This window comes from Alosa pseudoharengus, unplaced genomic scaffold (genome assembly GCF_046254945.1).
Source record: "Alosa pseudoharengus isolate Yale_2024_CS ecotype anadromous, Long Island Sound unplaced genomic scaffold, YU_APseudo_1.1 YU_APseudo_1.1_scf_2, whole genome shotgun sequence".
NCBI classification, from domain to species: domain Eukaryota; kingdom Metazoa; phylum Chordata; class Actinopteri; order Clupeiformes; family Clupeidae; genus Alosa; species Alosa pseudoharengus.
The window spans coordinates 27,280,457-27,303,786 of record NW_027468663.1 but is presented as its reverse complement, the minus strand read 5'-3'; the positions used below and the strand labels follow the sequence as shown (position 1 = coordinate 27,303,786).

Below are 23,330 nucleotides of genomic sequence, written 5' to 3'. Positions count from 1 at the left end.
ACATGGCAACAAACACTGTTGTTGTTAACCTGCCCCACCCCCTGGCTTTCTTTTTTCTCCCCCCGCACCTCTCTCTCCCTCCCTCGGTGGAGTTTTGACAGCTCGGCCTCTGTGTTCAGTCAAGCTTTCACACCCGAGGGAAGGAACTAAGACTGAAGACTGAGTGTGAGGGAGGGAGAGAGAGAGGGCAGAGCGCTTTTTTGTCCTCCCCCACCCCAATCCCTTCCCTCTTTCAAGAGCGAATGAGCAAATCTCAGCAATCTTTATCACAGCTGTTTTATTCACGCTGTTGACACGAGCGATATCAATGTCTGACCAGTGGAGCGTGCCAGAGCGCCTTGTCTGCAAAGGCTGGCCACTGTATAATTCACGCCTTGTTTCTCTCCCTCCCACTCTCTACCCCCCTCTCTCTCTCTCCGTCTCTCTCTGTCTCTCTCTCTCTCTGTTTCTCTCTCTCTCTCTCTCTCTCCCTCCTTCTCTCACATGTTTACCTCTCTCCCTTGCATTGATAGAAGGAGGTCATCTGAGACCTTTCACATTGAGTGGTAAAATTGCTGTGGATGCAGTGTCACACATGCACACATAGACAATGTAATGGGGTTGGCTAGTGGTGTGTGTGTGTGGCGGCAGCTCAGCATGAATTTATGTCCCCTTTTGTCCATGTGGTTTTGACCCCCCTGGCTGTCTTATCATAAACTCTAACCCTGCACTGTCAAAGAGGACTGGGCAAGATAACAGCACAGGCTTGGTCAACTGAACCAGACGTCCGCTATGTCGTTACGCGACCCAGCGAGCTGTGCGCTACTGTTGGTCCTGCTCATTTGCATTATCCAGCAGATGATGGCCAGACACCGTTTGTTAGAGGGTCATACACAAAATGATGGGCTTGTATTGAGCACCAATGGGACCTTTCAGTGGTAAAGGAGAAAGCTAATGGAGTATTGATTTGGAGATGAAGTACATATGTTATCTGTGCTTCTCTTGTACTCCACACCATTCCATTGTATTTGCAGAAGATTAATGTAAACTTTTCTATTAAGTCCAGTGGGATTGATAGCCATTTTTGTCTGAGGTAAGTGTATCCCATGAACATGAATGCATTCATGACTTGTATAATTGACTCGTATCATATATTTGTATATAATTAGAGGGCTTTAAAACCTGACAAACTCAACCTGAAGCCATGATGTATTTAGTTTGCTCAGATGAACACTATCTGTGTTTTGAAGTAGACATATTGTTTTGTGTTTTGGAGGGCATGTGTGTGAGTCAACCTACCTTTCAGCTTTACCACCACTGTCTGAATGTATGTGTGTGTGTGTGTGTGTGTGTGTGTGTGTGTGGATGGGTGTGTGTGTGTGTGGGTGGGTGTGTGAGTGCGTGCGTGCGTGTGTGTGTGTGTGCCATTTTGTCTTTCCTTTTGTCTGTGGTGTAATTATAAACACAGAGGCTGCTCATTTATTTCACCTGTCATCAAAGAAATATTCATGCACGCTGCCAGAACATATTAGGCCAATATGCTACATCTGCTTCATCACTCTCCCTCTCTCTCTCTCTCTCTCTCTCTCTCTCTCTCTCTCTCACACACACACACACACACACACACACACACACACACACACACACACACACACACACACACACACACATGTTCACCCACACACATGCTTCATCACTAGCCTACCAGGGACAACCCTGATGTACGGCATTGTCAAACCATGCCATTGTGTGAGCGTCTCTTCACTAGTGTGTCCTCCTCTCCCGTAATTTACAGTGGTAAACACACACACACACACACACACACACACACACGTGGATATGGGCTTTTTATTCAGCTCTCCCTTTTCTTTTTTTAATGAGGCCAGTGTTATTATGGCAATAAATCAGTCTAATCGCATGATGTATAATTCAAGGTGTGTTCCTAGTACCGTCGCCATGAGAAAGCCAGTAGTGTGTCACTGTCAGCTGCCCGCTGGGTGTAAAAGCTATAACTGCCCCCCCCTCTCTCTCACACACTTGTGCACCTGCTTTAAGGATCAATATTAGGGCGTTAGTTCGGATGTAGCCTCTCATGCCACAGCTATGATATGAGGGCCAAGCCATCGATTGCTCTCCTGCCTACTCTCATTTTAAAACAGCCCATCATCCCATTACCATTGATCTGGTGTGTGTGTGGTGTGTGTGTGTGTGTGTGTGTGTGTGTGTGTGTTTTATTACATTTCTAGGCATTCGAGGGATCTGTCTGTGTGTGTGTGTGTATGTGTGTGTTTTTGCACATGAGGGGAGGGGTAGCTTGAAGTCATTGGTGTGGTAATAAAAATTGAACTGGATAAAATTGAGCTCTATAAATGAGTATTTAAATAATGGCCTGTATCGGTTTTTCAGGAGATCAATGGAGAATGAATGCAGCGCGCCCATTTCTCCCTGACTTCTGCGCAGTGCTCTTGAGTAACACTCACAAATTCATAAAAGCCCTGGCCTCTTATTGATGCACCCAGCTACTTTCATGGCAAGCCATTCTTCTTTCCCCCAACAGATTAGCTGCAGGGGGCTCCTTTTCAGAGCAGTAAAATGCAGACTGTTTGAATGGATTGATCTTCAAAAAACATCATCCAATATTCATAGGGAGCAGTCCGCGGGGTTTGTACAGGCCTTAGCTCGGCTGTTGGGCTGCTGCTAGTCTGGTATCATGACTGGAGACAGAGAGCCTGTTAGCATGACTGGGGACAGAGAGCCTGTTAGCATGACTGGGGACAGAGAGCCTGTTCATTCAGATATTTTGTGTTTCTTTTCCAGCCAATCGGAGCCCTAAACCCGAAGAGAGCAGCCTTCTTCTCTGACCGCTATGAATCATGGGAAGACGATCAGGTTCCAAAGTTTCACTATGGCACCCATTACTCCACCTCCAGCTTCACACAGATGTGGCTGCTGCGAATCGTAAGTCCTCACGCATGATACACATTCAGAAAAACACACACCAGAGATCAACACTGATGACAGCCACAGACCTAACAAGCAGAACAGGAAATCTGTACAGCCTGCCATACACACCAGTAACACTAGAAGCATTGATATAAGAAAATATTTTCTTGTAGTGCTACAACCTTTACATAAAGTTAATATTTTCCCCCATCAGAATGCAAACCTATGGGATTTGTGCTTGATAATCAGGTCTGAGTTGCTGGTGCTTGGACAATAGGCTGGGATATTTATGGAAAGTGATTCATGATTTGTAGTGCAACACATTGAAGCTAATTGTTGTTTATAGTTGGACCGGAGTTCACAGTGAGGCAAGCTGATTTATGTGGAGCTGAAATATAGGCCTGGTGTGCACGCTAACATATGCATGGTGCAGCGCCTCCTTATGTTGCTCTCGTGCCTCTTCCTCATCCTCATCCTCTCCTGTGCTAAACGGCTTAACACAAACACTCTTCACTTTGATCTTAAACTGGCCATGAATTTTACAGTATCATCCATCATTCATTTTAGCATACCACACAATGTAATGTTTGATTTCATTTAAGTCAAGTCAAGGCAGTTTTATTTGTATAGCGCATTTAATATGCACAGAGTGCAACCCAAAGCGCTCCACATATAAGACATTGTCATTGACACATAACAAAAGACAAGCGTACCAGTGACACCAAAACATGACAAATACATTTAAAAAAAATAACTTTTAATACATTTTAGTTTAGAGTTTAGTATAATTCATTGTGACGGACCTCAGTTCTACTTAATTCTTGTAACTCAAGTGCAGGCTTGCAACTGTGAATACAATGAATATTCGTTAGGTCTCCAGGCCATCCATGCTTCTGTGCTGGAACTGTGTCAGTGCTTCACTCGGACCAACCGCTCCCTCCTGGGCAGTGCATTTGTCCAGCAGCAGCATTATGGGGCCTATTTGAGCTCAGGTCTGACATGAGCAGTCATTCAGTTGTTAGAGGGGCGCCAGTCAACTGGGGCAAGGTATAGAGCAGGCTGGATCTATCACAAAGAAGGAAGTTTTAACTATCAAATCACTAAAGGCAAATTAGCCCAGTCCATCGTGGAGGGGGTTAGGGTTGGGGGTACAGAGCTGCTGTTTTTCGTTCAGACTAATGGTGGTACCCACTGGGGTGCTGTTGTTTTGAAAACAAAAGCTATTGATCTCGACAAACAAGATTAGAGTCAATTAGAAAGGGACTAATAACACTGTTGTATGGGCACATTGCTGGGTTAATGACCACTTTGGTTAGTTATTGTTACTACTCAAAGTTATTTTTAGTCTTTTATTTTTCAGACAGAGGAAATCTGTCTGTGTTGTTCCACATGAAAGCAGTCCATTTGTACCCCATTTTATATACCCAAGTGTTTTTATCAACATCATGACTTAGACAATTAAGACCATTTGAAACATGAGGTTTAGCATTATTGGACAGACAAGGAGAAGCAGATTCAATCACCATTTTTCATAGCAGGTCTTTTCTGCAAGATTGATAAATGGCCAATTTGGCCAAGTAATGGAAACAAGAAAGGACACATTGAAGTGGCTTTTGACTTTCATTCTTTCTCTCTCTCTCTCTCTTTCTCTCTCTCTCTCACTCTTTCTCTCTTAATTTGGGTTTCTCTCTTCCTCTTTTCGTTCCAGGAGCCATTCACAACTTTCTTCCTCAACTTCCAAGGAGGGAAGTTTGACCATGCAGACCGAACGTTCTCCTCAGTGTCCAGGGCCTGGAGGAACTGCCAGAGAGACACCTCTGATGTCAAGGTGGGTAGTTTAGCCCTCAGTGTGCCCATACCCATCTTCCTCTCACAGATCAAATCATCTCTCTCTTCAGATCTCCAGCACATAGCCCTTCATTTACTTGAGTCTCATTCTGACAGTCATTTATGTGCTGTCAGTCAGGCTTACCAGCCATACTTGGCAGCATGAAGTCAAATATATGATAAGCAATCTCTCACACACACACACACACACACACACACACACACACACACACACAAAGAGACTCATGGTGGTTACGTATTACGTTCCTGACTTCCTCCTGAGTACTGGGGCCCATGGTACTCTGCTCTCCTCTGGCTTGTCGTGCACATCAGAACACAAGCCCCCCTAATGAACGCTGGTCTCCTCTCCACCGGTGCTCATGTGAGCGCTGCTCCCTCCTGCCCTGGACAGTCACCTCGCCTTGAACCCTTTCTCCTTTGCTCGCTCATTCGTTCCATACCTCCTCTTTCCACTTGTGGCTCCCATGGGCCCTGCAAAGCATTCACCCTTTCCTCTTTAACAAGTGTCCAGCCCTCTTAAAATATTCATTAGCACGGCCCAGCCCCACTGTGGCCCTGCTGCAGGATAGAGAGAGAGAGAGGGGGGGAGAGGGGGATAGAGAGAGAGAGAGGGGGATAGAGGGAGAGGGAGCGAGAGAGAGAGAGGGAGAGAGCTCTTGTGTGGGGGCTTCCCTGGGTGCTTGATTGCATCGGGCCGATGCTGTGTAACATGTGGCTCGAATTACAGCCAGCAGTTGATTGCAAAGAACCCTCCGAGAGTTTGGGCCCAGTCCCAATCTGAGCCTGTCATGGTGGATCAGCAGGACTGCCACCACTCCACTCAAGACACCAGCAGCTCACCCTAACCCACTTCCTGGTGCTGACCCCCACCCCACCTCCACCCGCCTCTCAACTCTCTGATTGCAGCAGAGCGGAGCAGAGCACAGGGGGACTTCATACATTCATGCTTCTCTCCAGTATCTAGTTTGACATGTATCCATTACCCTTCCGTTAGCTGAAAACGCTCCAGTGTTGCAGTGACCTTTCCTGAGAGCTGTGCACTGAACTGCCTGCAGCTCAAAAGAAGAGGAGAAATCCAGACTCTTGTTGCACACACATCAGTAGTTGTGCAGCTATTTCAACTTTTCAGTTGGGTCCTTTGTTTAGATTTTGTAACCCCAAATAGTCTGTTGGGTTATGAAATCAGTATACAGAAGGTACAGATAGTAGGTCTATAGAAGATACAGATAGTAGGTCTATAGAAGGTACAGATAGTAGGAATATAGAAGGCTTCTGCACTATGGCTGTTTTCTCTTTTGGGTGAATGAAACTATTAGACAAAATCTCCATTCTGTCCACCGCCAGCCCATTTCCACCTCCAGCCTCTATCCTATAACCTACTACTGCATCATCACCTTGTTTAATGTCAACAGTGTGAGTTGCTGTTGGGTTTCATTAAAGCATGGAGTTTAGGACCTTTGTAAGTGGATCCACACATTACTGTGGTGTGTGCATGGTGTGAGATAGAGAATAGAGATGGTATGGTGCTTTAAGGATATGTTGTGTGTGTGTGTGTGTGTGTGTGTGTGTATTTAAGTATGTTGGGACTTGGTGAAGGGCAGGGGGGGGCCATAAGATCAGTGACCCATAGCAGAACAGGATTGTGGATCACAGGTTCTGCCCTCTGACCAGCCACTCAGGGGCCACTGCCTCTAACAGCACCCCCATGTCTCCCCCTCTCCCCCTCCAGTCCCCTGTTATTTCCCCCCTGCCTTTTAAGTGGCCCCGGGGTCCTCAACCTCTGAATCAGGGCCGCCAAATTTACGCCAGACTGGCCGTCTGAACCCGGGGCACCATGTGCCATCGTAAAATCCTGACCTCTCTGTTTGAATGAGAGAGGGAGAGGGGTGGGTGAGGAGGAGGAGGTGGAGGAGGTGGAGGGCTTGTTGAAAACTTGTACTGTTTGTTTGCTCTGTTAATTAGCAACTCTCACTGCGGTGCAGCAGGCCAGTGGAACATGGCCGCCGCCCCAGGGCTGAGGAGCTGGGCACTCGGCTGCCTGCTCTCACCTCAACACTCCCACCAGCAGCACAGCCGCCAAGCCCCGGCATTCCCTCCCAAATGAGAAACTATCTCAAATCCAGTGCAGCACGATTTGGCAAGCATGATTGGCAAGCATGATTTAACTTTTGGATTAACTCTTGTTAAATTGCCAAGTAACACCCTGATGAAGAGAAATGTCTATCATGTCTGTAGAGGTCGGCCATCCTTTGGAATATAGTTAGTATAGTGGAAAATAGTTACAGATTTCTATGGGAGAGGGTGAGAGCCTATGGAAAGTTGTGTCTTTGGCGATTGTGACACTCCAGTGTCAGCCCGTGGATTTCGTGTTTTCTCAGTGGCCCCTGCACTGTTGGCACGAGTCCAGCCCTGTTGGCCACTTTTTGGCTGATTCAACTTGTTGCATGGGAGCCCGTCAGTGAGAAAGATTACTATACTAGCTGGCTGTTCAGATTGTCTTCCTCTTGCCAAGACGTGCAGTAGTCATCCCCTACAGAGATGCAGTCCTGCTAGTTTATTGCCTCTGGGTGATTGGACTGATGATGTGGTTTCTCCTTATTTTGACCTTATTTTTTTGCCTCTGCTTCTACCTTTATTCTTCCACAACCAAAAGACAAAGAGTTGACGACAGAGTCATTTGCAACTTCTTTTCTGACATATTCTCTATATTAATTACCTATATTAAGAAACTGTACAGTATATGGTGAATGATGATTGTGGCTAACCTAGCGTGAAAACAGTAAGCAAATGCTGCTTTGTTTATGGCAGTGGTTCTCAAACTGTGGTATGGGTACCACTGGTGGTACGTGGACTCTCTCTCTGGTACTGTCGCAAAACAGTATTTACAATGTAGAATATGTAGTTAAATTGGCCTACACTATTGTATTTGGATGCCGGTCATAATGGTGGTACTTGGAGAGCCATTTGTTTAGGAGGTGGTACTCGTGAAAAGTTTGAGAACCACTGGTTTATGGTTTGTATATCCACTCATTTGTATATGCGTTCATCACAGAGGCACAGAATGTACATGTTTGTTGGCCATTGGCTGTAGTCTTTGTAGGGTACTCAAACTCAACTTTTTGGCCCCAACACAGGCAACAGTTGGCTTTCGTTGTCAATTTGAATGTGATTGAACTACAATTTGCATATGATTGTATCAGTAGGTGGCTGCCATACAAAAGTAGTTTTTGTTCCACTTTCTCCAATAGAAATCCACCCTAGTAGATGACACTGTCCCTACAAATGCAACAATAACAACTCCCCCACTGATATCAGCTGGAACATCAGTGAATAGATTTATCTCAAAAGTTAGTAATGGAAGGTTAGCTGTAGAAGTGCTCCAGTTTGACAGATGCTTAAATGAGCCTGAAGAAACTACTAATATAGAAGTGTAACCAGACCATTGGTCCCCCCTGCTTACAGTTGTGGGAACAGGCTGTAAGAGTAGAGGATGGAAAAAGAAGATTTGGCCTCCATGCCTCTACTCCAGTCTGGAGTTTAAGGATTGCCATATTAATAGACCTAATTCTACTGTGGGAAGTATGGGGAGAAAAAGGCATCTGAATCCCAGCAAAAAGTACTGCTATTATCACTAACAACAAACATTTATAACACAAAATTAGACATAAATGTTAACATCCACTTTTCTCATGGTTCCTGTTGATTTCTAATGTTGTTGTTGGCCCAAAATCATGTTTCTTTAAATATCATTACACTTAAAACAAATAGGCTACAATTAACGTGTAGCCATTTGTGGCATTTCTATGCCACAAATAAGGGATTTTTTTTTCTATGTTGATGATGTGTTGTAGTGCATGTGTAGAGCCAGCTGCTGATGTCAGCCTGCTTGTCTGTCAGACTCAGTCTCAGCTGCCACTAGAGTGCCAGTCAGCACACAGCCTTACAGGCACACATCATCCATTCACTTCTCACAGAAGACGGATTGCACTGGGTCAGAAAAATAAAATAGTGATTTGGGGAGATGTAGATCTTCTGTTTGTCTTTTCTGTCTGTATTCACTTATCAAAGTATCTTGCATTCTTTACTCGCGGCATCATAAGGAATGTATGTTTACATGGTCTGGTTCTGGGTTTTGCGGATGTATACAGACAGTAAATCTCCTGTGTTTGTGATTAAGACTGCAATTTACGCTAGTGTTTCTATGAGTGTTGCTGTCATATATCCAGGGTGTACTGTCTGGATGTGTCGTAGTTAACTGTTTAATGTGTTTTTACTGTTTGTGTGAGAGCAGTTATATACACTGCCATGTCTGCTCTGGTTCACCTGGCATCTGACAGACTGCACACAGCTTCGGTCTACTTTCACATGCCACAGATTTAGACGTGTTTTCATTTGAGCTGACACAATGTGCGTGCGCCCGTGTGTGTGTCTGCTGAACCATTACATGTGTCCACTATATACATACTGGAAAGAGCTGCACAAATACTTTGTCATTTAAAGAAAACAAAAAACCCTCACAAGCATGCTCTCTTTCAGTCTGCAAAGCCATTGCTTTACAGATGTACTGTTTATATGGTTTTGTTTTTCCAAAGAACTTTTTAAAGGAGCTTAGGCTTCTTGTCACATTTTTGTGATGTTTTGTAGACTCTATATTCTATTAATTTTATGTTTTGTTTTCATTTACATTTGAACATATGTATTGGGTATTGTAGTAAGCTCCCAGTTAATGTTATTTGGAATTGATGTTGATCGTTTCCACCTCAGTGTGTATATTGAATGTGTATGTTAAACATGCCCTTATGGGTTAGGAGCTTGAGCATGGCTCCTAGTGAAACCTGCCAGTCTCTTGTAGTAGAGTAAAATTACTCTCACCCATTACTCTCGTTTGAATTATTCGCGGACCCGTGATCGGATAGATATGCCACACATGTCAGATGAAAGAGGAGACACAGAGCTATCATTTGATACCCATTTGATACATCCTTCTGGGTTATAAAACAGACGAAGTGACAGCAAAATAATAACTCCATATAGCTGGACTTACCCCACGTTTTTGTCTGTTTTTGTGGCAAAGCATGTTTATAATCCAATGCTATCGGGTGTTTCTCTATGGCAAAGCATGTTCATAATCCGGTTTTGAGATCCTAGCAAATTTCAGCATGGCATCCAATTTAAGGCTCACATTGCATCCCAATTTGATCAACAAAGAAACACCTTTTTTGCCTTTACTTTGTTCATGGCAATGCAGTAAAAGTTGTTGTAGAGAATCATTATGAGTGCATACACCATAGGCACACACAGGCTAACACGCAAACTCAAGTCAGGTCAGATCAGTTCGTGTCACAGATATGGAGCGCAGAAAGGTAATTTTTCATCACTAAATAAAAAAAATGCCATTTATTTCTGTAAGGCCACACTACACATGTCTGTAAATTGCTCAGCCCCAGAGAATCCCTTCACCATGGCAATGATATTGCCAGATTCAGGACAGTCTACTCTACACACACATACAAGGCAAGTCGAGCTGCCAGCTTGCAGTGGTGAGATACATGTTAAAATATAAGAATTTTTTAATACGCTTTTTGTATTTCTCTGCATGTTCTGAACTTTGTCTCTGTATTTTGGGTCTACTTCCCTGGCTGGCAGTTCCTCGGATGCCCTTTTATGATTAAACCTGTTGGAGTACCTTCGTTCTTTTCATTATGTGTGTGTGACTTGGTTTTTATCAGACAGACATTTTGTGGCATAGAGCAAATTAAGTGTCTGAAGTGTAATTCCAGTGAGTAATGGCATCGTTATAGAAAACAACACACACACACACGAGATATAGCAGTTTCGCTCTTATTTAATTATTTGTTATTTTCTTTTTCCTTCTGCTGCGCTTGCTCTTGGCCAAAGTCATTGCTTGCAGTCACCATAATTAAGCAGCAGGTCGATGGCAGTCCTGCATTCAAATTCCACAGGCCTGTGTCCTGCTCTGAGTCTTATCTGAGGGGAGAAGGCTTTTATTTCGCACTGCTCACACATTATCAAAAAATGGCCTCTTTGAAAATTCCTCCCTATGCACTGCACTGCTTCGCATCTCTCAGGAAGCTTATCTGTCATTTAGAGAAGTGCTTACTATGCCTGAACTAGAGTCGTGTCAAGAGGATATTTATCTGGAGGATTTTAAACTCAAGCGTTATCTAAGTGGGTTGTTGTGGATTATCAAGATTCACAGGTATTTCAAAGCAGTTTCAGTTGTTAAATGAAATTGCATATTATTCATATAAAATAAAATAAGTGTTGGTTAAATATTCTTTGCAATTCTAATGAATGTTCTTGAATATAATGGAAAATGAATAATACTACTGATGATGAAATGATAGCAGTAAGTAATCCCTCTAAACTTATCTCTCATTTGCTCCCCCTCTCCCTTCCTGTCTCTTACTTTCTCAGGAGTTGATCCCAGAATTTTATTATCTGCCTGAGATGTTTGTCAACTCCAATAATTACAACCTGGGTGTGATGGATGATGGCTCTGTGGTGTCAGACGTGGAGCTGCCAGCGTGGGCCAAGGACCCAGAGGAGTTTGTGCGCATCAACCGCCTGGTATGTCCTCTCCCTCCACCCTCTTACACACACACACACACAAACACACACACACACACTCTCTCCCTCTCTCTCTTCCTCTCTCTCTCTCTCTCTCAATTCAATTTCAATTCAATTCAATGAGCTTTATTTGCATGACTGTAAGTGTTACAATGTTGCCAAAGCAGTAGTTACATCAAAATAATTAGCAATTAATAGTAATAATAATAACAATTGACATGGACTATGGAGAATAATAAAAATAATAGAACACTCTCTCTCTCTCTCAGACACACACACACACACATACACACACACACCACTCTCTCTCTCAGACACACACACAAACACACACATACACACAGTATTCTATCATCCTCACTTTCTGTGTCTTTAGAATCACGTGCTCATGGAAATCAGATTGTGGCTAGTGTTTCTAGCCGGTGTAAGCTGTACTGTTACTTTTTTTGCTACTTTTTAAATTTAAACCAGGAAGCCCAACACCATGATCTTGCTGTTGATAAGGAATCAGTCAAATCTGTCAGTAATTTGTTATAATCAGGTAAAGCCCACAGAGATATTTGAGGTGGACTATCTGATATACCAGATTATGGATGCCATAACGTCTGTCAACACAAAAGACAAAGCCAGAAGTGATTGCATCACACATTCATTATCCATCATACTTTCCCTCATAAGAGCATAGATGTTGTATGAATCTCTTTTCTACCCGATTTTGTTTACAGTCTCTCCCTCCTCTCAGCGCTTTCCCTTCCTCCTCCCCTCCCTTCCTCTCCCTCTCTCTCAGTGCTGACTGGGTGATGTATAGGCCACGCTGTAATTGCAGACTCTACAGTAGCGTGTCGGCCCACTAGAGCCTAGCGTTAATTAGCAGTCGGTGCTGCATCTATCTGACACTTTGACTGCTGCGCCACTAGCCCAGCTGAAGGGTATGACAGTGCCTTGGGTGGAACAGTGGCGGGAGTCACCCCATGTCTCAGTGCACTGACGTATAAGCAGCGCAGCTTAAAGGCCAGCTGAGCTGCAGTGGCCCCAGCCTGCGGATGCGAGCTCTACGCCCGTAACAGCTCTGTTTGAGCTGCCCATTTCTCCTGTCCTTAATGGCCTCCACTGGGGCTTTTAGTCCAGCAGCCATTGGTTGGTTCCCAATTTCAAACCCCAAACAAAATGTGTGATGAAATCGAGTAAGGCGGGGATCACATTGGCCAGTGGCAGCGGCAAGCGCAACGCAGCGGTCAGACCATAATACGTTCTATCTCGTTTCTAAGTAACACAAACGGTTTTCCTAAACTGACAATTGAATACGCTCGTGTTTTGCTTTGAAAGTTGAACCGAGTTCAACGCTCAGCTTGTTCAATGCTAGCAGTACGCTAGTGCTGCCGCTGTTCCGCTGCCGAGCCATAAAGAACAATAGGAAACCTGCCGCTTGCCGCTGGTCAGTGTGATCCCCGCCTAAGGGTCTACTTCCAAACTTTCATCTCCATATGGTCCAGTGTCCTCTGTATCAAGAGGTTGTGTATGTCTTTGTGTATATGTGCATGTGTGTTTTGGTTGTATAAGCAGGTTTATTATGTCTCAATATACATCAACATACCTTAAAATTAGGGAAATTGTATTAGACCTAAGGATCCTTACTTTTTAGATTAAAAGATTAATTTGGCATCTCCTCAGAGTCAGGACACAAATTTACAAAAATACAACAAGAATTACAATACTTTCATAAACTGCTGATGAAGAACTTTTACCACCACCACATTTTTTCTCACACACAGAGAAATGTGTCAAGCATGGAAACGGACTCAAATACACAATAATTTACACAGAATAATACACGCAAGTTACTGACTTCTACCATAGGAAAATGTTCTTTGCTGCGATTACGCAATTTCACAGCCACAACCACAGCTAGTGCTGACAAGTGATGTTTGTTTGCTAGAATGTCACTAGTCACCAACTAAGACATGAAACAAATACTTGAAACATACACAAGAAAAACACAACTGTCTTTTCCGCTGTCTCTAGGAACTCAAGGGATGCATGTTCAAATGAACTGCAGCCCTGATGTTGTTTAAGGACTATTTATGCATTTTGCCATTAAATCATCAAAATCTGGTCTTATCAACTTGCCACCTCCAAAGATGAGATACAGCCAGCAGTGCAGTCAATTAGCCAGATGTAGTTAGATGTCAGTCTACCTTCATGCTTAAATAGCACTTCTTCCTAATAGTTCAGAGAATGTGTGGATGCAAGGGTCTGTTGACCACATTGACATGTTGTTGAAATCTGGTGTTGTAATCTCTCATTGTTTAGATGCTAGGAATAGAATGGCATAACTGAAGTGCTTACAGGGGCCCACAGAATGTTGGGACAGTGATCCAACTTTGTACTATACTCAAACGTTTGTCAGACCTGCTGTCGATCACCTTTACATGTATGTGTAATGAGGTGATGCAAAATGTGAAATTCAAAGTCTGTTGATTCAAAACCCATTTCAAAACAAAAAACACTTCAAAATTTGGCCAGGCGGGGCCACTGTTTGTACAACTTACTTTGTAACTTTGTTCATTAAATATGCAGAAACAAAGGCAAAAGTCAGGGCGTCCAAAAAATGTAGTATTGCTTCATCTGCTTAAAAGGACGAGCTGCCTCTGACACACATGCAGGCACATTACAGCATAGATCAATTGTGACTTTCACTACAGTACTTATAGCAGCCAAAAAGCGCAGGTGAAGGCATATTTCTGTAACCCCAGACAGTGGGCCTCAATGGCCAGTCTGGCTCAGCTGTATGGCAGCAGTGCAGGCTCTGAGTTGGGCCGTTTCTGTGAAGTTGGTGTAATATTAGTCTCACCTTAAGAGGAGTATGTTGTTATTCATGGTCTAGAGAAAAACCTGCATGAATTATGGACTAAATGTTGTAATTGTTTGTTTCTGCACGTGAGCACTGCACAGCACAGAGGAAATATGTGCTTGCTGGTGGTGTAATATTGGACATTATACACAATACCACTGATGAAATTCAAATGCATTATCCAGATTCAGGACATTTTCGACTGGCCACTTCTCCGGTGTGAATAGACAGGGGGCAGCCATGGCCTACTGGTTAGCGCTTCGGTCTTGTAACCGGAGGGTTGCCGGTTCGAACCCCGACCAGTAGGCACGGCTGAAGTGCCCTTGAGCAAGGCACCCAACCCCTCACTGCTCACTGCGCTGGGATTAGTGTGTGCTTCACCTCACTGTGTTCACTGTGTGCAGTGTGTTTCACTAATTCACGGATTGGGATAAATGCAGAGACCAAATTTCCCTCACGGGATCAAAAGAGTATATATACTTATACTTATACTTAGACAGATGAAGGGGCTGTGCAGTGTCTGAGGCCTATAAATCTGCACCTCGAACAGTGCAGCAAATGAGCAGAGGGCATCTGTGTTTGATGCACAGCCTTGGAGGGAGCGTGCATTTCTCTTTCCAGCTTGTGCTGGCTCATTGGAGTGACATCTAAAATGCATGAATTAACATGGGCAGACAGGAAATGGTCGGAGAGTAGATATCTTTCTCCTGGCGCAGCACAGGATGTGAGCCGCTGGACACTGGAAACACTGAGACAAAAAAAAAACAGAAATGTGAAGGAGTTATGGGGAGTTTTTTGCAGTCCAGTTCCTTTTCTAACAGGTATACTGTAGCTTCAGTTTTTCTGTTTTGCCTTGGGTTGGGCAATCTCTTCACCCAAGTTAGGAAACATTCCTCTGACATTTCTCATTCTCATAGGTTGACGCAGTAATGAAATGTAGTAATTACTGAACTACTGTCCAAGGTGGTGTGTGTGTGTGTGTGCGCGTGTGTGTGCGCGTGCGTGTGTGCTTGCGTGCGTGCTTGCGTTTGGTGTGCATGTGTGTGTGTGTGTGTGTGTGCGTGCGTGTGTGTGTGTGTGTGTGTGTGCGCGTCTGGGTGTGCTTGCGTGCGTGCTTGCGTTTGGTGTGCATGTGTGTGTGCGTGCGTGTGTGTGTGTGTGTGTGGAGGGTGGATTCCACCACTCTGGAGGCGTCCGGGCCGTCCCCCTGTGCTGGGGGCAGGGAGCTCCTCATTAGTCCAGTCCTGTGTCTCTGGAGTGTGGGGCGTGTCGGCACTCCGCTGTGACAGATGACTGGCATTAGGAGGTGTCAGCTGGGCACCCCCCAGCACAATGGGGTAAATTTGTAATGAGAGCTCTGGCCCACAGAAGCCCACTGATAGCACTGTGAGTGGTTAATGACCTGCTCGGGCCTTTAGCTCATCTGTCGCTAATGGGCACAGGCAGAAAAAAGGAAGAGAGAGGGAGACTGTGCCAAGTCTGTCCCAGCCTTTATGTCCTACAGATGATTAACAGCTAATTAAACCCCAATCTGTGACAGACATTAAAATCCCAGCAGTAAAAATGGTGGCACCAGCCAAAAGTGACAGGTTTTGCGCCATGCGCCTGTGTGCACAAGATGGCCAGCCACTGTCATCTATTTGATGTAATATATCAAATATGCTGCACAAATACATTTTCACGTACACGAGAGGCTGCGTCGCCTTGCTGTATTAATATATCTTCTCAACTTTTTAGCATGCTGTTATGTGGCTTCGCAGTACATATTAAGTATGCCCGTACTTGACTTTGCCTCTTGATTGCCATTTAGTCTCCTAAACTCAGTCCCTTCATTGAGCCTGGCTTATACAGTGTAAACTGTCATTACTGTACTTGTAAATCCATTGGTTTGGGATATGCGTGAGATTAGGAGAGGATTTTAAGCAGACTCCTGCTGAAAAAAGCACCTCCTCTCCTCAGTCCTAACAGCCCCCCTCTCTTCCTGCCTGTCCATGTCACGCCACTCTGAGATCACGGCTGATTGTTGTTTTTACCGTGAGGTCGAGGGGAAGGTTAAGAACATGATCCCCCTCACCAGATAACAAGCCGGCTCTGGCCACTGTCATTTCTGAGTAACATTCCAGAATATATGACTAATTCTCTTGCTCAGCGGAGCTCGAGTTCTGGATATGATTATAGGAACAGCAGGTGACTTAAGGCCTTGAATAGACACACAGCTCGCCGGCTACTGACAGCAAGTGATCAGACAAACCACAATATTGTGTCTTGTGTCTGCAGTTAAAAAAAAAAACGTTTGATATTTTGACAGTTCTGTCAATTTTTTTCACATTGTGTCCTTATAAAGGTATCCTACGTGGTATTTTAGTGGAGTTAATGCAGAAGCGTTGCGGATAGACAAGAGAAGCAACCCAAACACACGGTGTGAGAGTGCACCACGGAGACATGATGTGGGAGAGATTGTTGGTAGTTGGACAGAGGGCTGCTTGACAAAACAAGACCTGACAGACAGCAAGACCAGCACAAGTTGCCATTGCACCAACCTCTCATGGCCAAAGCACCAAACTAGCTGCCATGACAGATCTTTGATGCAGCAAAATTCCCTCAGGTCATCACTTCTGCAAAAGCACATATCTGTCACCCTCTGTGACATATGTTGGATGCATTACCCCAGGGATGAGGGAACAAAACATTGATTTTGGTTCTTCTGGCAGAATGAAATGTCAATTTCAGCTTTGTGTGACCTAATAATGATTCTGGTCAATTAAAATGGGACATCAAAATTGATAAAACAAGAATATTTATAACTATATTGATAACTATTGATATTGATAATAATATTGATAACTAAAGAGCAGACATGATTTAGCAACCACATACAACGTTTAGTCATGAAGTCATAGGCCTTTCCCTTCATTATTTCCAACATCTCTGCTGCCATAGTGTTTACTTATTACCAATAATAGATGCATTATAATAATGCCCATATGGAGAGTGGTGCAAGAATGTCCTAACTATAAAGGAAGCAGATTGGCATAGCTATAAGGGACACCATAACAGGAACAGGTAGTTATCAGCTTTTGTGGAGAAACATTCATCCATGGTACAAAGCCTGGACTCTGTAGGCCCACTAGTTTGTTTTTCACACATGAGGTTTTCTTTGTCCTCCACAAACGGATGTCCTGACGCCTCACTTCTGTACTGTAGGTCTAATGGAGCAGCTGGTTGGCCATCCAGCTGACATCTAACAGCCAGAGGGTGTAAACATGGGACAGTCCCGCTGACAGATACGTGCCACTTTATGACGCACTTCGGTCTGTTCCTCAGCCAGGCCCAGAGCCTCTGCTCAGAACCCAACTGCCATTGCTGAAGTTTATCAGCTTAATATGCTGACAGCTTCCTCACACTTAGTCCTCCAGCTCTGGGATACTGGACCATGGAGACAATTATCTAACACAGACATGTCTATGAAGTCCAGAGAAGACAGAACAACTATGCCATGTTTGTTTTTGTTATCATCCGTGAATCAAAGTAGCGTTTGTGTTTTTCGGTCATCTGAAAAGTTTTGACAGGGCAGATGGGAGAGATTTACTGCAGGTGTCAGGAGCCATGTGTTACTGGGAGAGCCTGGGCTTTCCCACACCCAAAGGCCAGCCCTCTGGACTCTCGTGAGGGACCACCAGCTACAGCAGAGTCAAAGGTTGCCAGTATTTACATTCAACCATCATCTCCTCTCTCCGCTCTGCTCAACCCCCCACCGCTCTTCTCCTTCACAGTATCAGAAGAAGTTTGTGGGCAAGCTAACGTTACTTTCCCCATTCAGTGTTTCGCCTCTCTAGGCTCTGTAGCTCCCAGCAGGGGAGGAATCCCCTGCTGTTTCATTATATTACATTACATTACATTTGGCTGACGCATTTTTAACCAAAGCGACTAACAACATGGTAACAGGTAAAACAAGTTTTAAAGCAATTCTCTCTACAATTTTAGGACAATTTAAAAACGGTCGAGTACAGTAAGAATAAGTGCATCAGTAAGTGCTGTTTTTAAACAGTTGAGTGTCAGTTCAAGACGGTTGGTAAGTGCTAGGATCAGCAAGACTTGTTGTAAGTGGTGCTATGAGAGGAGATGTTCTCTAAAGAGCTGGGTCTTCAGGAGTTTATTGAACATGTTTTTTCATGTTTTTCCATAGTGTTCCTCTCTGTTCCCTATAACGAGTGATGCTTGTCAGTTAGGCCTGCTATCAGCCCTTCTTCCCAGGATGTGCGCTTGCGGAGGCCCGTGGTGTTCTCCTCTGAGGCCTGTAAAGTGAGTGTGCCCCGCCTGCCTGTGGGAGCGGAGAGAGAGTGGCGGAGAGTGGCGGAGGCCAGGCATCTCCATGGCGTCTGCTCAGCGTCTGGCGCTGCTCTCTGCAGGGGGATTGTGATGAGCAGGGGCAGACATGTATACCGCATGTGTGCTGTATTTTACGACCCCCCCTCCTCCTCCTACTCTTGTCCTCCTCACTGATGTAATGGAGGAGCAAGAGTCCTGAGAAATGTGCTGCTCTATTGCAGTTGACATATCCCCTCACTAATGCTGTGTTATCCCTCACTCCTGACTCCACTTCACCCCACCACAGCCCTCACATCCCCAGAAGGCCACACCCTTATCACACCGTCAGCTGGTGTCCTCACTTGCATCAGGTGCTGGAGAATACCTATATATGGGGGCTCAGTAGATTGTGAAGACTTTCAGAAAGCAGGCAAATCCCTGTCCCCACCTCCATTCATTAACATGATTTGGTACTTCACTGTTGGACATCACGTCATGGAGAAATGGAATATGTTTGTATATACTATGTGTGTGTGGATGTGAATACATGTGCTCGAGAGAAGGAAATCGGCTACAAGGTTTTTGTTTAGTTTTGGTGTGAGCGGGTGACTTGGCCTTGATGTTGCAGTGTCCACTCAAGCATGCTCTGTGAATAAAAGGAGTTAATTAAGTTTGCAAGGTCCCTCTTTTCCCCCTTCCTCATCCTCTCTTCCTCTCTCCCCTACATTTCAAACCACAGTCTGACAAGGACAATGTGTTTAGGCCATCAATCACACAAACCCACTGACCTCAGTATCTACGTCTCCTTAGCCCTCAAGAGCTTGCTAATTTACTGCTTCCACCTCATCTGCACCACCAACTTTTCAATGCTGGAGGTCATCTGAACTCTATCAAAGAGGTCCCTTAACACTATGCTATACATTCATTCTTTTGGAAAGCATTGATGCACAATGTAAGGTATTTTTTGTGCTAGATATTTAATCTAATTTAATCTTAATTGCTTCAGCTGTGTTTGTATGAATAGATACTCTAATTGGTGGGTGATTGGTGGAGATTATTTTCTGGCAGGGTATATGTTCGGTCTGTTGTACAGATTTATGTCATTAATATTCAGTGGAGGTCTTTGAAGACCACAGTGTCTGGCTGCATCCTCTGCTATTTTTATCCATAACTGTTATCCATCAGCAGTTATTGCAAATAATGAAATGATAATATTTGTCATCATTTATTTAAATTTTCCTAACTTGTGAAATGAAAAGGCACAGAAAAGTCATTGGCTGCAAGAACTTGAGCTTCTTTAGGTTCTGGGTTTATCCAGTTATAATATTGTCAGGTGTTTCCACCTGGTTCAGCTACTATAGCCTCCAGGACCTCGGTCCTGAGGCCAACAGTCTCCACTGTTCCGACCTCCCAGCCAGAGAGTCTGTCCGCTTCATTCTCAGCCTCTCTCTCTCTCTCTCTCTCTCTCTCTCTCTCTCTCTCTCTCTCTCTCTCTCTCTCTCTCTCTCTCTCTCTCTCTCTCTCTCTCTCTCTCTCTCTCTAGGACATGAAAGTGAGAGTGTAAAGATGGCACTCATCCATTGTAATCACTCTCAGCATCTCAACCACACACTCCAGCTCACCAAGAGCTCCTTAAGCCCCGTGTGCTGTGTAGTCATTTAAGAGCCGGCTAACGGCTATCCAAACAGCTATCCAAACAGCCCTCCAGAGCAGATGGACTTCCACCACTACCAGCAGAGCTGCTGGGCTTTTAGTACTGATGTAGGGGGTTTTGTATAGAGCCACTTATACACCCACTCATCAAAGCAGGGCTTGCCTACTGCCTTTAAATTACCGTGCCCTACCCCCTCCTCACCAGTCTGTTTATAAAAGTTAAATGCATTTGCCATATTCAAAGGAGCCATGTCTCCTGAGCATTTTGGGAAAAAGAATTTTGCACAATCACACCTCACTCTGCTTCCCATCATAGCATGGACAGGATATCCATTCCGCCATCCAGGGACAAACTAGCGTCTCAGGTTCCTATCCCGACCCTGCACCCCACCCCAACCCTGTTGATTTGGGTACTAGATGAAGGGGAAATATAGAGCACTGAAATTACACTAGAATGCACCACAAAGCATAAGAAATATGAGTAATGCCTAAGGAATGCTAACTCCAGGATACTAACGGGAGTTCTGACTTTTGTCCTACTCTTTTTTTTCTTTGCCTCTCTTACTTTCTTGTCTTTCCTGGACGTTCTTTCCTTTTTGCCTTCATACCCGTTCTCTTTTTCCTTATTTGGTGTTGCTTTCTTTCACATGTTTTTTTCTTTTGCAGCTGTCTCAATTAAGAAAGACAGTTCTCTAAACAACTGTGGGTGTCTGTGGGACTGGCTGGGAGGTTCCACAGAGTTAGCAAGCAGTGTTAGCAAGGACACTCATTAAACAGACTCCAAATCTCCTGCCTGCCTCTTTCAGACCTAGGAAGGTGCCACCTACTGCCAAGTACTGTACCAGTTCAGATGGTCATGGCCTGAGACTAGGTCACCCCAGAGGGCCTCCTGCACCTGCTAGACAAAGATCAAATGTACTCAGATAAATGTTCAAAGGGGCTGCTGGAATGTTACTACTTTAGATTATAGATTTCATAATCAGTAATAAAGTACAAAATAATTTAACTCTGTTGCTATTGCTAGTAAAAACAAAATACCAGTTGAAGATCGTTGGTGATATCATACTTTAGGTCCTGCAGAAATTTGGCACTGATGCCTCTTGCATTTTTTTCTTGCGTCTTGTTTGCTAAACCTTTATACTCATGCAGTCTGTTCAATCATTTCTATGATTAGCACACCCATACACACCCAATCATCTAGCTCTGGCACTGTGATACCAGGCAGTGAGACCAGGTAGGACCCACATTCAACACTGACCATTCAAGCATTTTCCCCCTAATGGATTTGGAACCTGTCCTGTTTCAGACGCGTGTTTAGTAGTTCCTGTAACTGCTTCAGTGGCCACATGCATCTGATTTGTGTGAGTGACTCTGAGGAGTGTCTAAGGACTGTCAGTGTAATCTCCCCTAATCAATAGAGCACAGCCTGGCTGCCAGTCATGCGGCCGGCCTCAGACCATGACCTAACCGTTGCACCTCCAGCCCTGACTAGTCTGTATTCACATGCAGATGAGCAGATTGATTTAAACGACATTTTAACATCCACACAGACAGGTTACATAAAGTCTATACAATGTTGTGGAATCAAATGTGATGTGTAAAGACTTTCAAAATTAGATTACAGTACAGTATAATACCAGTCCTTTACAGCATACTGTAGCTTATTGTAGCTGTATTCCCATTTAAGCACAACAAATATATGGGGTCCAAAGGGACTTAGCTGTGGATGTTGTGCCTCATCTGAGATTCTGTAATTTAGTAGTTTTCCTGCTGGTCAGCCAGAATTTGTAGTGGGAGATAGCATTCCCCGAATTTTCAGACATTACCTGCTGGTATAAGCTTTTGCCCGGCAAATGTCTGTCTGGAGAATTCACAGCAGGGTTCGACATGACCCACACAGAAACACAGGAAGTCTAGCTGCTATTGCTGGACATGGCCGTTACACAAGCAGCCAAACTAACAATTAGTCAGTCTCCCCAGATTTGACTTTTCCTGGTCAGAATGGGCACTCCTTGGACCCACTCCCAGACAGGGAGGCCCCTCCCACCCCTTCCCCTCCAAGATGGCGGAATGAAGAAATCCAAGATGCAGCGCACTCCATCAGAGCCTTGTGTGTTTTGTTTTCACTGGAGCAGAGATTGCAACCAGCTGCCAAGTGAAATTTGAAGAAAATTATATCCTCTTTTCTTTTCTGACAAGCTATTTTTAGAAGTACTTTTAATTTTGCCCTCTCAAAGCCAGATGTCCTCTTAGCAGAGTGTTCTGCTTGAGGAGTCTCAGCACAAGTTGGAGAAGCATGAGAAGTCCTTACACCCGGACGCTAAAGCTCCATGCACTCAGGTGGCCTGGAGAAAGGGGGCTGTTTGTACATCACCACTCATACATGAGCACAGATAAGCAACACAACGCAACGCAGAAGGCCCCACCCCCTCACAGGATTTGCATGAAGACCAACTAAATTATTCATTAATTGTGGAGCTGTCCCAGTGGAGCGCAGTGCCCCAGACCGCCTCATCTAATTGGCACATCAATAACCCGCTTTAGATCCTTTTAATGAGCGTTGGATTCAACTCAATAGTACGTACAACCTACAACACCTATTCTACAAACTACTCAATATAATAGAGTCTGCTGTGTTGTGGTAGGAAAACATTTGTATCACCTATTGATTAAAAGCAACTTAGGCTGTACTGCACCATTGCAACTTTAAAACCAGATTGAAGCCATTAGTGACTATACAAATCTAGTTCCAAAAATCTGACTGGATTGTTAACATATTTTCTATATCTAACCAGGGAGGATTGTCAAACTTAATCCAATGGCAGACATGTGGAGGACTTGGAGCCCCAAACTTTCTTTATTATTTTTTATCACATTAGATCCTACATGTCTGCCATTGGATTAAGTTTGACTGGATTGTTTATGTGACAACAAGCAACATTTCTATGGCCTGATGCAGCTGCATTTGTATTAGTTTGTAGTTTGCAGTCGCACCATTTCTTCTGATTGGATTGTGAACAGCTTCCCCTTCAGGTTAAATTACGCCGCGTGCGTCTGCAGCTCCCTGCGCATGTATACGTGATCCCCTGCCTCCTCTCTCAGGGACCAGGCCTGCCTGACAGGCTTTGAAGCGCCGCCGCCGCCGTGATCATTTCCT

At 44.4% G+C, this 23,330-nt stretch overlaps 1 protein-coding gene across 6 annotated transcripts in view; it reads left to right on the top strand.

The window, feature by feature from the left end:
• The window catches only part of lrba (LPS-responsive vesicle trafficking, beach and anchor containing), a 205,339-nt gene that overhangs the window by 150,453 nt on the left and 31,556 nt on the right, over positions 1 to 23,330 (top strand). For all 6 annotated transcript variants that reach the window (XM_076294354.1, XM_076294353.1, XM_076294352.1 and 3 more), the window contains 3 exons: positions 2,797 to 2,937; positions 4,631 to 4,750; positions 11,209 to 11,361. In XM_076294354.1, coding sequence (XP_076150469.1) covers positions 2,797 to 2,937; positions 4,631 to 4,750; positions 11,209 to 11,361 — 414 coding nt within the window. The remainder of the gene's footprint in view (positions 1 to 2,796; positions 2,938 to 4,630; positions 4,751 to 11,208; positions 11,362 to 23,330) is intronic.